At 34.8% G+C, this 13,780-nt stretch overlaps 1 protein-coding gene across 2 annotated transcripts; it reads left to right on the forward strand.

The window, feature by feature from the left end:
* Positions 1–485: 485 nt before the first annotated feature.
* Positions 486–2,793, forward strand: LOC103933495 (receptor-like protein 2). Of its 2 annotated transcripts, none has more exons than XM_048586853.1 (2): positions 486–2,044; positions 2,453–2,793. In XM_048586853.1, the coding sequence occupies exons 1-2, from the start codon at positions 553–555 to the stop codon at positions 2,671–2,673; spliced, it is 1,713 nt and encodes a 570-aa protein (XP_048442810.1). In that variant the 5' UTR covers positions 486–552; the 3' UTR covers positions 2,674–2,793. The 2 variants fall into 2 exon arrangements, with proteins under 2 accessions (XP_048442810.1, XP_048442809.1); XM_048586852.1 differs by having other exon boundaries at positions 490–1,441; positions 1,745–2,793.
* The last annotated feature ends 10,987 nt before the right edge of the window (positions 2,794–13,780 follow it).

The raw sequence follows: 13,780 nt of genomic DNA on the forward strand, positions 1-13,780 counted from the left end.
CCATTTTCTTCGATGTTATCTTAGAGAATATCCTAGTTCTGTTATTTTTCAAGCAATCCCGAGTTTTAATGTGATCTGCGATCCTTTGGGACGGTTGGATAACCATTTCGTTTTGGGGAGTGATTGATTTTTACACTCCCTATTTTACCTGTTGCATTCCTCTGTTAGAACCCTAATGGGATATTATTTTTGTTTAATAACCATCCTTCATTGCTTTTATATGATTATGTGGAATTTTATGCCTTGATTCGGGAGGAGCTCCGCTTGTTTTCTATGGCTTTTTGGTAGCTTGGAATGGAAGATACAAGTTGCTGTTCTGAAAATAGTAAGGTCCTTTTCACTATGGAAAATCTCTCTGACGTATTGAAGGGTTTGGAAAATGTACATTAATATGTGTGGTCATGGTTGGTTGCAATGAAATATTATCTTTTGTGCTCACACACACACACACACACACACAAATTATACAAAGCTGCATACCTATGGTTGCTCCTATATATATATATTATATTTGCAGACCTACTACTGTAAGAAGTATCTAAGTTTATAAAAATGGTTCATGGCTTCCTCCTCGTCTTCTTATTCTCTTTTATTATATCTACAACAAATATTCATGCAAGCAACCAAACTGAATGCACCTCCCTCATGGCCTTTGCCCTTACCCTATCTTCCCCTCTCGTAAATTGGAGTAGTTTTGTTGATTGTTGCCATTGGAAAGGCATCACTTGTAATCAGGATGGTCGGGTAACCCATTTGCTTCTACCCTCCAATGGGCTCAAAGGAGGTATGTCTGTTTCATCACTATCAAATCTCACACATCTCACCCACTTGAATCTTTCCCACAATTCACTTTATGGTGCACTTGAAACTCAATTCTTCTTGTCCTTGAATCACCTCGAGATCCTTGATTTGAGCTATAACCTTCTTTCTGGAGAGATGCCGTTTTCTTTACCACCCAAAAATATCCAGACAATAGATTTGTCAAGCAATCACTTCCATGGTGCAATTTCAACTTCATTCTTCCAACAAGCTTGGAATTTGACTAGTTTCAATGTCAGCAACAACACATTTTCTGGATACATCCCTTCATCTATTTATCTCCGATCCTCTTCTTCCATAAGAGTATTGGATTTTTCCTCCAATGAATTTAGTGGAAACATTTCTGGTGGGCTCGGGGGGTGTTCCAAACTGCAAATTCTTCGTGTTGGGCACAATAATTTGTCAGGATCACTTCCAGAAGATATCTACAACGCTACCAAACTTGAGGAACTTGCATTACCTCTCAATTCACTAAATGGAGCCATTAGTGCAAGAATTGCCAACCTCACCCACCTCACAATCCTTGACCTTTACTTTAATTATTTGAGTGGTACAATCCCTCTCAATTTTGGGAAGCTCTCCAAGTTGAAATACATGGCTCTTGATTTCAACAGTTTAGAAGGTAATTTGCCTCAATCTTTGATGAATTGCACAAAGCTCGTAGAACTACATTTGGGATTTAACTACTTGGATGGGGACCTCACCATGCCTAATTTCTCCAAACTCAGCCACCTTAGTAAACTTGACCTAATTAGGAATAACTTCACTGGTAGTTTGCCGATGAACCTTTACTCATGCAGGTCCCTAAAAGTAATTCGTTTGAGTAATAATCCTTATCTAGAAGGACAAATACAACCTGAGATTCTTTCATTGAAATCTTTGTCCTTCCTCTCGCTTGCTTATCTACGATTGACCAATGTCACAGGGGCAATGAAGATATTAATTCGTTGCAAAAGTCTTCATGTACTCCTTCTTACCAGTTCGTTTGACTCTGAGGCAATGCCAACTGATGATGACATGGTTGATTTTCACGGATTCCAGAATCTTCGTATGTTGAGTTTGGCTAACTGTAGCCTCACTGGTCATATACCTGGATGGTTATCAAATCTAAAGAATCTAAGCATGTTGTTTCTGGCTTTTAATCAAATCACAGGGTTAATTCCAAGTTGGTTGGGGACTCTTCCAAAACTCTTTGTTGTGGATCTGTCACACAATCAGATTTCAGGTGAATTTCAAAAACAACTTTGTAGATTACCAATGTTAATGACGAATGCATCTCGACTAGACAATTATGAATTTGAACTTCCCCTCCTTGGCCGCTCAAAGGAAAATCCAAGTTTTTGGCCGCGTAGATTGCCTTTTTATCAAGGAATGATAAACCTAGCAGCCAATAACATATGTGGTGTTATACCTATTGAGATCGGCCAATTGCAGCTTCTTCGTGAGTTGCATCTTAACGGCAACAACTTCTTTGGCGAAATTCCAGATCAAATATCTAAACTAAAGTATTTAGAGCTTTTGAACCTCTCCACGAATCATTTGTCCGGAGAACTTCCCTTGTCAATAACAAGCCTTAATTTCCTGAAAGAATTTGATGTCTCCTACAATAATCTGAAAGGAAAAATACCAACAGGCACGCAGCTCCAGAGCTTTGACGCTTCTGCATTTGAGGGGAACCTTCAACTTTGTGGCGCTCCACTTCCAAATGAGTGCAAAGACATTGATGCGGATAATAAGAATAACGTCGACCAAGATGCGGATAATGAATGTGATGAGCTTCCATGGTTTTATATTTTTGTAGCCCTAGGTTTCATTGTTGGATTTTGGGGGAGTTTGTGGTTCTTTTGTTCTTAACAAGATATGGAGGTACGCATATTTTCGATTCCTGGATAGGATTGGGGACTAGATTGTACTTTTCATTATGTATTTCAAGTTTAAATAAAACAATTTGGATACACAAAATTTACCCATTTGTTGACACTGTCTAGTAGAGGTGAACCCTATCATTATATGGGGAACACACCTGTATTAAAGAGTGTTAATTTCGTGTATTCAAATGGTATGACTTTTTCTGTTTCTGATCGTTTGTTTTATCCTTATGTAAGGTTTGTTCTAATATATATGATAGCACAATAAAACTATTTGGACACACGATATTAACATTCTTGTTGACACACTTTTTAGTTTTTACTTCTGGTGCATGTGAGCTTTACCATTGTATTTGGGTTTCTCTTATATTAAAGTGTGTCTACAAAAATGTCAATTTTTGTGTCCAGGTAGCCGAAGTAGGGTTCTTTCTTCTTCTAATCTCCCTCCGCTTCTTTCATCTCCTATTTGAACGGTTATGACTACGACGTGTTAACTTTTTTTTATAGAAAGACATAAGACAATGTGAGAGGAAGAGAGGAAAAGAGATTGAATAAGGAGGGAAGAGAATTCTACTCCTAGTAACCTTAACAATAGTATTATATTCTTTCAAGTTTTGTCATGGTGGTGGCCCAATAGTAAATGACAAATTGAAAGGCTTCCTTTAAATTAAAAACTGGAGGTCTTGGGTTCGAAACCTGCTACTGGTGTGGAAGCCAGACTTGTGGCCAGGGTGAGGATGAAATGCCTCTGTGAGTCTTCACGGCCCCCCATAAGGGGTGGATAACGGTGGCATGCCACCAGTTGTTCCCTTTTTTTTAATTAAAAAAAAAAAACAAAACAAACAAATTTCAGATCTGAGTTTTTTTTTTTTTTTTTTTTATATTTTTTTTTATATGAACAATTAACAATGTTCATAAAATGACAATAATTAACATTGTGAAGCAATTTTTACATAAGCCTTGGAAATATACAAAATGTCGGATTTCAATTTTGAAATTTTTAGTAATTCTTCATTTTGAAACTAACTAAATTGAAACATACTGTTAAAATTTTATTGAAATTCGTTCAAATATTCTAAAATCATTAAGACGATTGTTGCTTAACATATCTACTAATATATATTTTTTTTTCTCAAAAGAAATGTCACTTAAATTCCAAACTAACAAAAATAAATAAATAAATAAAAAATGATGCTAGCCTCATTGTATGCACGAACTCCTCAAACTTTCATTGCTTCTCGTCTATATATATGATCACGGTTATTCCCCACAGGGATCTAGGGTCCAAGAGGCCAGAGGCAGAGAGAGCAGCCCCATAAGCGGACGGCCCAGGTACACGAATAACAGGGATGCTTTCATCCACACTTCGCTTTGCCTGCACAAAAGATTGAAATTAATACACGCAACAATTCCATTTTACGTAGTATACGATGAGGGAAAGCCTCAACTGCACTACTTGTTCTAAACGTTAAGAAAAAAATAGTGGGGAGAAGACCCTCACCAATTCCGTACCAGGATCACTGATCCCTTGTATCCATCCCAGCATCCCTTAAGAGATGGAGCCCCATGATTTCACCTTCCCAATCACTTGCAATGGGATTTTTTATACTGTTAATGGTGGATCAACTTCCCCGAATGCCGGGTGTCTTCGGAAAGTATTGCATGAGCTGATTTTAACACCCGGAGAACCCTGCATTTGCGAAATTCGATTCAATATCAATTTAAAAGTGAAGAGAAAAGAAAAACATGGTTTACTTTGAATAGTGGAAATTTCTCTTTGACGCAAACTCCCTTCGACGGGTTTGAACACATTTTTTTTTTTTTCCAATTTGCTCACTTGGCAATGCGATATTATCTTTCAGGCTTGTCTGGTATGTAAGATTCATTAGATTGATTGGATAAGATTCAAGCTCAATTGAAGACAAAGGTGAATGATTTTTATTTTTAGGGGATTAGAAGGAGATTATGCATGAAAGAAACTTATCCCCTTAAGTCATACAATTTTTGGAGAATTGAAAGTGATGAGTTTCCTTAATAAGAAATTCATCTTATACCTTCATGTTGAACACATTTTTTTTCTTTTTCCTTTGACATACGTCAATAATGTAGAAAATGTTATCTTAGTGGAGAAGAAACCTAAGCTTTTAGAGAGAGAAAGAAATGTAGAGAGAGATAATTGTGTAACTGTATTTCATTCATGTGTAATTGGTTGTACATGGGTATTTATACATAAATACCAAATCTAACTATATGTGCTGACTCAGCACCTCCTTAACTAACATATACAAAGTCCTAATCTGGTGCTTTACACCTTTGATGAGCTTGTAGTCCTTCATTACTCCTAACAGATATAATGAGAGTTAAACAATCTAACCCATTCCTAGATATCAGACGATACTTACTAATATTATAGCACATCATTTCATTTGTTATATACATTCAAGAATACTGCAGGGTGATGGCATGCAGCTCATAAACCTTTTACTACAGTCTAACCATTTCAATGTGATTTCAAATATTAAACTTTGTCCCTTTTTTATGGATGTTATTTTAGAGAATATCCTGATTTTGTTATTTTTCAAGCAATCCTGAGTTTTAATGTCATCTACAATCCTTCAGGATCATTGGATTATCATATTTCGTTTTGGGAAATCTTGTTTGAGTAATAACAATCCATCATGCTGATGGTGCTTTACTGCAATGATAGAAAATAATCATGCCTATGCACTTTGGTGCGGATTTCTCCACCGATTCCTATTCCCCCTACCAACTAAGTATATAATCCACTAACACTATCACTCTCCTAACAAAATGAACAATACTTTGTTACTCAAAGTATGAATAGGATTTCCTACTCAAAATTGTTTGTTGCCGATTTATATAACTTCGTATTTATGATTAGAGCCGTTCATATAATAAATCAATCTATAAAGATCGCATTTGCAAAAAATCAATTAAAACTAAGGTCGTTTAGTTGTTGAAGGGTTTGGAAATATCTCTTTGGCATATTGAGGGGTTTTGAAATCTCTCTTTGGCGTAATGAAGGGTTTGGAAATCTCTCTTTGACGTATTGAAGTGTGTGGAAATCTCTCTTTGACGTGTTGAAGGGTTTGAAAAAATGTAGACAAACGTGCGGTCATGGTTGTTTGCTAGTTCTCTCAGTTTGGCCCCATCTTGACCAACTGAGGTCTTCGCTTATTGCTATATACATACATACATACATACATACATACATACATATATATATATATATATATATTATTTCTGTAAGCAATATCTAAGATAAAAAAATGCTCATGTCTTCCTCCTCTTCTTATTCTTGTTTAATAACCATCCTTGATTGCTTTTATACGATTGTGTGGAATTTTATGCCTTGCCTCGGGAGGAGCTGCACTTGCTTTCTATGGCTTGGTTAGGTAGTTGGGAATGGAAGAAATGAATCTTACGAGCAAATCTCTCTTCAACGTATTAAGGAGTTTGGAAATCTCTATTTGACATATTGAAGGATTTGGAAAATGTACATTAATGTGCGGTCTTGGTTGTTTGCCAATTTCTCAGTTTGCAATACGATAATATTTTTTTACACTCATTTGGTGCTTAAGATTGAAAGTGATGATTTTTTTTTTTTTTATTGAGTAACTTATCTTCTACTTTCGCTTTGAACCGGTGACTGCAATTTTCATGCTTTCATATATGATCGTACTTGTATCTTTTGTTTTCATGCATGTTGTATACGCCACTAAATAATATTAAAATGGAGCCAACAAAATAAATTGATATTAAACCTGCAATTTACACGAGTTGAAATGGAATTGGATTCTCAATGAAATGATTATCGAAGAGGTTAGAGAGTTAGTGGTAGTGATAGTGGGATTGGAATTGGAGTTAGAAGTGCAAGTGGAATTGGATTCTCAATCAAATGATTATTGAAGAGGTTGGGAGGTGGTAGTGGGATTGGAATTGGAGTTAGAAATGGGAGAGGTTGCTCTTATATATACATATATATGTAGACATGTTATTGTAAGCAATATCTAAGTAAAAAATGGCTCATGGCTTCCTCTTCATCTTCTTTTTCGCTTGCATTATCTCTACAACAAATATTCATGCAAGCAACCAAACTAAATGTATCTCTCTCCTGGCCTTCGCCCGCGCTCTATCTTTTCCTTCTTTAAATTGGAGTAGTTATGTTGATCGTTGCCTTTGGAACGGCATCACTTGTAATCAAGAGGGTTTGGTCACTCATTTGCTATTACCCTCCAAAGGGCTCAAAGGATATATGTTTGTCTTATCACTTGCAAATCTCGCACATCTCACCCACTTGAACCTTTCCCACAATTCACTTTATGGCGCACTTGAAACCAAATTCTTCTCGTCCTTGAATCACCTCGAGATCCTTGATTTGAGCTATAACCTTCTTTCTGGAGAGATACCGTTTTCTCTACCATCCAAAAATATTCGAACAGTAGATTTGTCAAGCAATCACTTCCATGGTGCAATTCCATCTTCTTTCTTCCAACAAGCTTGGAATTTGACTAGCTTCAATGTCAGCAACAACACCTTCTCTGGGTATATCCCTTCATCTAATTGTCTCTAGGAATTTGACTAGCTTCAATGTCAGCAACAACACCTTCTTTCTTCCAACAAGCTTGGAAGATGAAGTTATTGGTTAAAATATGGCATGATTTTACCACTACTTTTGACTACAATGTATTGAGGTTGAAGGAAATTTTCATGTCTTGGGAAGTAAATACAATAGAACTTCGATAATCTCACACCTAATAAATTAATACTTCATTAAAATTATATTTTTGACCGGTCTCGACTTGGAGATAACATGGTAAATTAATAATTCACTAAATTTATAAGAAGATACATTATAAAAAATTCATATAAATCCCACATAATATATAAATTAATAATTTGTAGACACATAGTGTTTTTTATTTGACCATAGTCCATCGTCCTTATGTTTTTTTAGTGCTACCTGGATTATGTTTGTTGTACTCGCACAATGTTTTACGCATTACATCCGTCATTGTTGATTTATTTACACCTTTGAGATAAGATGCCATTGTTGTATCTATGATGCGATGTGTTACAGTGACTTTTGTTAATTTAAATAGATTTTTTCGCTTGGTTAAATGTTTATAAAATAGAATAATGTAGTACATTTGAACAATGTACAATCTATTTTTGAAAAAAATAAGTAGATTCAAGAATTTTAATTAATTAAACAAAAACATATATAGAATTGTTAGTTTGTAAAACGAGAAACTAAATATATTATTTCAGCTAAATTAATTCATTTCCTTAGTCCTTAGGCTATTAATTTATATGGATTTAACTGTATAGTAGTAGATAAACTTGTTTCAATTGGTCATGACAAAAGATTCACTTGTATTTGATTTACTAATCTTCTTGTAGTAGTTTCTTTAAAGTATGTTTAGGTAATGAACCTCCAAATTCTAAGGGATTTAGGCATAATGAAGAAAAAAGCAGATCAAAAAAATTAAATAAGAGGAATTAAAAATGCATCAAATGAGCATTACAAGGGGATGTACAAAAGATTTGTAAGTGACACCTTCCAAGTCTTTGTAATGCTTATGTACAATTGTAGGAAGTTACATTGTTTGGAAAAGGGAAATAAACTTGAAATTTTGATAAAAATTAGAATTTATAAATTGACATGCACCAATTCCGTTGTTTGGATTCATAATCATATAAATCTAGAATAATTTCCGCGTGAAAGAAAATAAAAACTTCAAATTTGGGACTTCCAATTTCCAAGTTTGAATTCCGTGTAAATATGTGTTATTCCAAATTTCTATGAGTGAGAGTTTAAAGATTAGATTTCGTATTAAAATTTCATTGTTTTTTTAGGTTAACCAAACAAGAAAATTTACAAATCCTAAAAAATAATATTTCATCATTTCACTTTCCGTCATTTTAAAATTCTTTAGTAATCTTAAATTTCCTCATCCAAATAGAGTAGTAATCATTTTTCGTAATTTTATTTCAGATTTCAAGTATAATTTCAGATTTCAGGCATTCAAACCGAAATCATGAATACTTTGGTAAATATCGTAATATGACATTAATTTTTTGTATCAATTCACGTAATGTTAATATGAAGTTGATTTCGATACCAATATCACCCTTCACGTGATTGGAGTCGTTTCATACGTATTATGTATCTAATTTGAATCAAATGCCATGAACAAAACCCCGCAAATTCCCCCCACACACCCCTCCACCCCCCCCCCCCCCCCACCCCCACCCCACAAATGAAACCCCTAAACTTCCACTCGGTCCGTGCAACATTGCAAAAAAAATCCCCTAAACCCCTATCAAACCAAACACACTCGGCTTGTGCAGTGTCCATGGCTGCCACCAGTTTCGTAGCAGTGTCATTTGTAAGAAGAGCAGCTGTGGCTTTTACTCTCTCCCATCCTCTTCCTCTGACAAGCAGCAAGCTCTCTTGCCACAGGACCCTTATCTCCTTTCCTCTCACTCCTCGCTTCAGGTACTGCGAACATATCCCTCTTTTGCGTACTTGATTATAGAGCATAATCATGTTTCTTTCCCTCTCCGGCCATGGTCTAATTTCTTATAATTTTGACTAATTATTTGGTTGAATTGTGGATTGGATAAGTTGAAATGGCTGACCAGAAAAAAAGTTGGATAAGTAGAATGTGTGATGGGTTTAATCATTTATTTATTTATTACATGTATTAAACTCGACTTAGTTGTTGTGCCAAGACTTATTTAACTTGGGTCAAATGGATAACCATTTCTCTTTTAGCTTTTCATTTTTACTTTTTGGTGCTTGAGATAAAGGAAAGTATACGAGGGAAAGGAGGGATGAAGGATCATGGTAAGAGGGAGGAAGATATTGAAAACTGTATTTTCATTACTTAATAAGATTACACACAAGTATTTATATACAAGATACTAACACTTGTTGACACATTCTCTAATAGAGAGGGCCCTACTACTGTATGTGGACCACATCTATATTAAAGAGAGTGCAGCAGGTGTGTTAATTTTGTGTATCCAAATAGTATGACTCTTTCAATTTTTATTTGTTTGTTTACATTATGATATAACGTTTGTTCCGATATATATATATATATAAGGTTTGTTCCAATACATATAATAGTACAATAAAACTAATCGGACATAAAATTAACATACTTGTTGACACACTTTCTAATAGATGTGAGCTCTATCATCGTATATGAGTCTTGCCTATATTAAAGAGTGTGTCAACCAAATTGTCAGTTTAGACTATCGATCACAATATGGTGTGAAGGATATGAACAGAGAGTGAGTATATTATTGAATGAATCTAACAGAAAGGGATTTGACAAATATATAGAGATGGAAGTAACCGTTCGGCCTTCCAAGGCGGTGTTATGGCGTATGTTAAGTATGTCTATCTTTGTAGGTGCATTTGCAATAGGTATATGTGATATCGTCACCTTTACTAGATCAGTAAAAGCATCTGACACGCTTTGAGCAATGCTCTGAAGAGGAGAATAAATGAATGTGCTTTTAATGTTTTAATTTCAGTCTTTGGTATAAGCATGAGTGGCCGTAAATCTATGGTCACCTGGTGACCAAAAAAGCGAAACTATACAAATTAAACTTGTTTCTAATTTCAACAAAATTATAATTCAACTTCTTGTTTGGTAAGTAACCTTTCTGGAGGAGTTGTGTTCTTCAAGAGAAGTTATAACTTCTCATGTTGAAATACAACTGTTCATATCCTTTAATTAATTAAATAAATAAATAATTATATTATTTCCTTTATTAATTAATTAACTTAGTTCACTAAAATCATATGTATATTAGTACACCAATGTTATGGTGTACCTTCACACATGATTACACATATTGTGAAAACCATGTTATCATAATCATATTCCAACATCTCCCACTTGATTATGATGACATAAATGGTTCCCTATTCTAATTTGTTTCTCAAGAGTATTACTCATAAACAAATTGGATGTAACATCAGATATGTGGCTTCTTTACCTGGTGTGCACCATTCCACTTAATCTGATAACATTTTACTCTTTAGTAAAATGGCATCATATCCAAGTAACTAGGAAAAACAATCCATACCCGGTTACAAATGATGACTTAGCCCCGCACTATACGCCACAGTGTTATATAAATTATTTCTTGAAGCTTATTATGGATTTTACTTTCAAGACGATTTATTATAACCTGGTTACCTCGCTAGTGCCCTCTATCTTCAACCGACCAAGTACTAAAGAACCATATAGAGTCGCACCTACTTGTCCATGTTTTAGGCGTCACTAAAACCATACAACAATGCCCGTTGCACGTCTCACACTACAACACATCTAGATGTTTTGCAAACCCATTGTAGCCGCATGCTCTCTGAATTTTTCTAAAGACAATCCCTTGGTCATCGGATCGGCCACCATCTCTTCGAAGGGTATGTAGTCGACCTTTACCTTTACCTTTCCTTTCTCCACTATATCTTATATATAGTGATATTTAATATCAAAGTGTTTTCCTTTGGAACTATTTGCTCCACTCTTTATTAGAAAGATGGCGAACTTATTATCACAAAACACATTGACATGCTCCTTAGGTATACCTATATTTAAACTAGCAATAAATCGTTTAGCCCATACTGCAGTACTTACCGCTGTGCTACAAGATATATATTCTGCTTCCATGGTAAACTTTGCAACACAGCCTTGTTTCTTACTTAACCAAGAAACAGCCGTTCCACCAAACAAGACAATGATACCACTTGTTGACTTTATATCATCCAAGTCACCTGCAAAATCTGCATCGCAATAACAAACTAAATCCAGATCATTTAATCTGAAACAAAGTTTCATACCTTGGGTGCCTTTTAGATATCTAATAATTCTCTTTACTGTCATCCAATGTTGCTTTCCGAGGTTGGATTGATATCTACTTACCAATCCAACTACATGACATATGTTAGGTCTTATGATGGTCATAGCATACATCAAACTTCGAACTGCTTGGGCATACGGAACATTTTGCATATCAATGATGTCTTGCTTTTGTATCGGACACATATTTTTGGAAAGCATCATTCCTTTACAAACAGGTGTACTAACTGGCTTGCAATCTTGCATATTAAATCTTTTAAATATTTTATCCAGATAATTTTGTTGATCCAAATAGAGTGTTTTGGCATCTCTATCCCTAGTAATTTTAATTCCTTGAACATAAGATGTTTCTCCCATATCTTTCATTTCAAATTTGGATCCCAGATATGACTTAGTCTTTTCAATCATCTGTATAGAGTTACTTGCAAGTAAGATGTCATCTACATATAGTGACAACATACATAAATTATCTTGGCACTTCCAAGAGTAAACATAATGATCCAATGAATTTATTTTGTAGCCCATTTCCATAATGGCTTGGTGGAACTATAAATACCGTTGTCTTGATGATTGTTTAAGGTCGTACAACGACTGTCTCAATTTATAGACTTTGTTTTCATGTCCTTTGACATGATATCCTTTGGGTTGAATCATATAGATGTCTTCATTCAAATCTCCGTTTAAGAATAATGTTTTGACATCTAACTGATGGAGTTCTAAATCCATTCTAGCAACAATTGCCATAAGAATACGAATGGATGTAAACTTCGCAACTAGAGAGTAAGTGTCCACAAAATCTATACCGGGTTTTTGAGTATAACCCTTAACTAGAAGTCGAGCCTTAAACTTATCCAAGGTACCATTTGATTTGTACTTCTTACGAAGTACCCACTTACAACCGATGGGCTTTCTTCCATTAGGTAGATCAACCAATTCCCAAACTTCATTTTTCTTTATGGAATCTAGTTCTTCTTTCATTGCTTGTTGCCATTGTTCAGACTCAAAACTATCCATTGCTTCTTTATAATTCCTTGGGTCTGGATCTCCCACTAAATGATCTACCTCATCAAGATTGAAAACAAAGTGATCTTTCAATCTTCTAGATGGTTCCCTTTTTCTTTTACTCCCACTGATTTGATCATTTCTCCCACTACTTATATCTTCCATGATAATATCATGATCATCTTCCTTGTGTGTGTCATGATCGACATTGTTATGATCACCCATATTTACGTCTCCCACTTGATCATTGTCAATGGCATGGTCATGAGACAAGTCTAAATCAAGATGGAAATCTTGATCATCCGGAGAATTTTCTTCTCCCAAAGATTCCAATTCTTGTATTGGATTAATCAAAAGGAGAACTAATGAAAATAGTTTGAAAACTTTGAGTTTTAATAATAAGGACAAAATAAAGGGTAAAGTGAATAGTACCATGATTGACTTTTTAGTGTAAAAATGTGGTTTTTCGTTAAAGTGAACAGTACCGTGGGCTTTTCATTAAAACTCCCTTAATCAAATCAATAGTTTCAATAAAAGTAGCATATCTACTTTCGATCAATCCTTTCTCAGGATGATAAAACCTATATTCATTACTATTATCAGGATATCTGATGAATTTACATTCCAAAGTTTTTGCTTGTAATTTATTTCTTAATGGCTTTGGAATGAGGACATGCGCTTTACAACCCCAAACTTTTAAGTTTGATAAATCAGGTTTTCGCTCATGCCATAATTCATATGGAGTCAATGGCTTTGCCTTTGTATGGACTTTATTCAATATATATGTTGTAGTAGCCAAAGCTTCACCCCAAAAATGTAGAGGTAAGTCAGCATAAGACATCATAGATAGCATTATATCCATTAGAGTTTGATTTCTTCTTTCTACGATACCATTTTGTTGCAGTGTATAAGGTATAGTATAATTATACCTTATACTATTCTCTTTGCAGAAATCATCAAAGGCTTCAAATTATCCACTTCTATCACTATTAAGGGTCTTTATGGATCTTCCTAATTAGTTCTCTGCTTCTGCTTTAAACTCTTTAAATTTGTCTAAGGCTTCATTTTTATGCTGTAAGAAGTAGACATGTCCATAATGGGACTAATCATCGATGAAAGTCACAAAATATTTCATTGCTCTATGGGTTTTAGTTCTCATTGGTCCACATAAATCTGTATGCACTA

This window comes from the organism of the source record quoted next, unplaced genomic scaffold (genome assembly GCF_019419815.1).
Source record: "Pyrus x bretschneideri cultivar Hongxiangsu unplaced genomic scaffold, Pyrus_bretschneideri_v1 Contig25, whole genome shotgun sequence".
In the NCBI taxonomy this organism is placed as follows: Eukaryota; Viridiplantae; Streptophyta; class Magnoliopsida; order Rosales; family Rosaceae; genus Pyrus; species Pyrus x bretschneideri.

Bases quoted from the DNA above. Each gene is read 5' to 3' on its own strand.
- LOC103933495 (XM_048586852.1), top strand. From the start codon at position 553: ATGGTTCATGGCTTCCTCCTCGTCTTCTTATTCTCTTTTATTATATCT. The intron at 1,442-1,744 runs GTAATTTGCCTC...CCAATGTCACAG, and splicing joins TGATTTCAACAGTTTAGAAG to GGGCAATGAAGATATTAATT.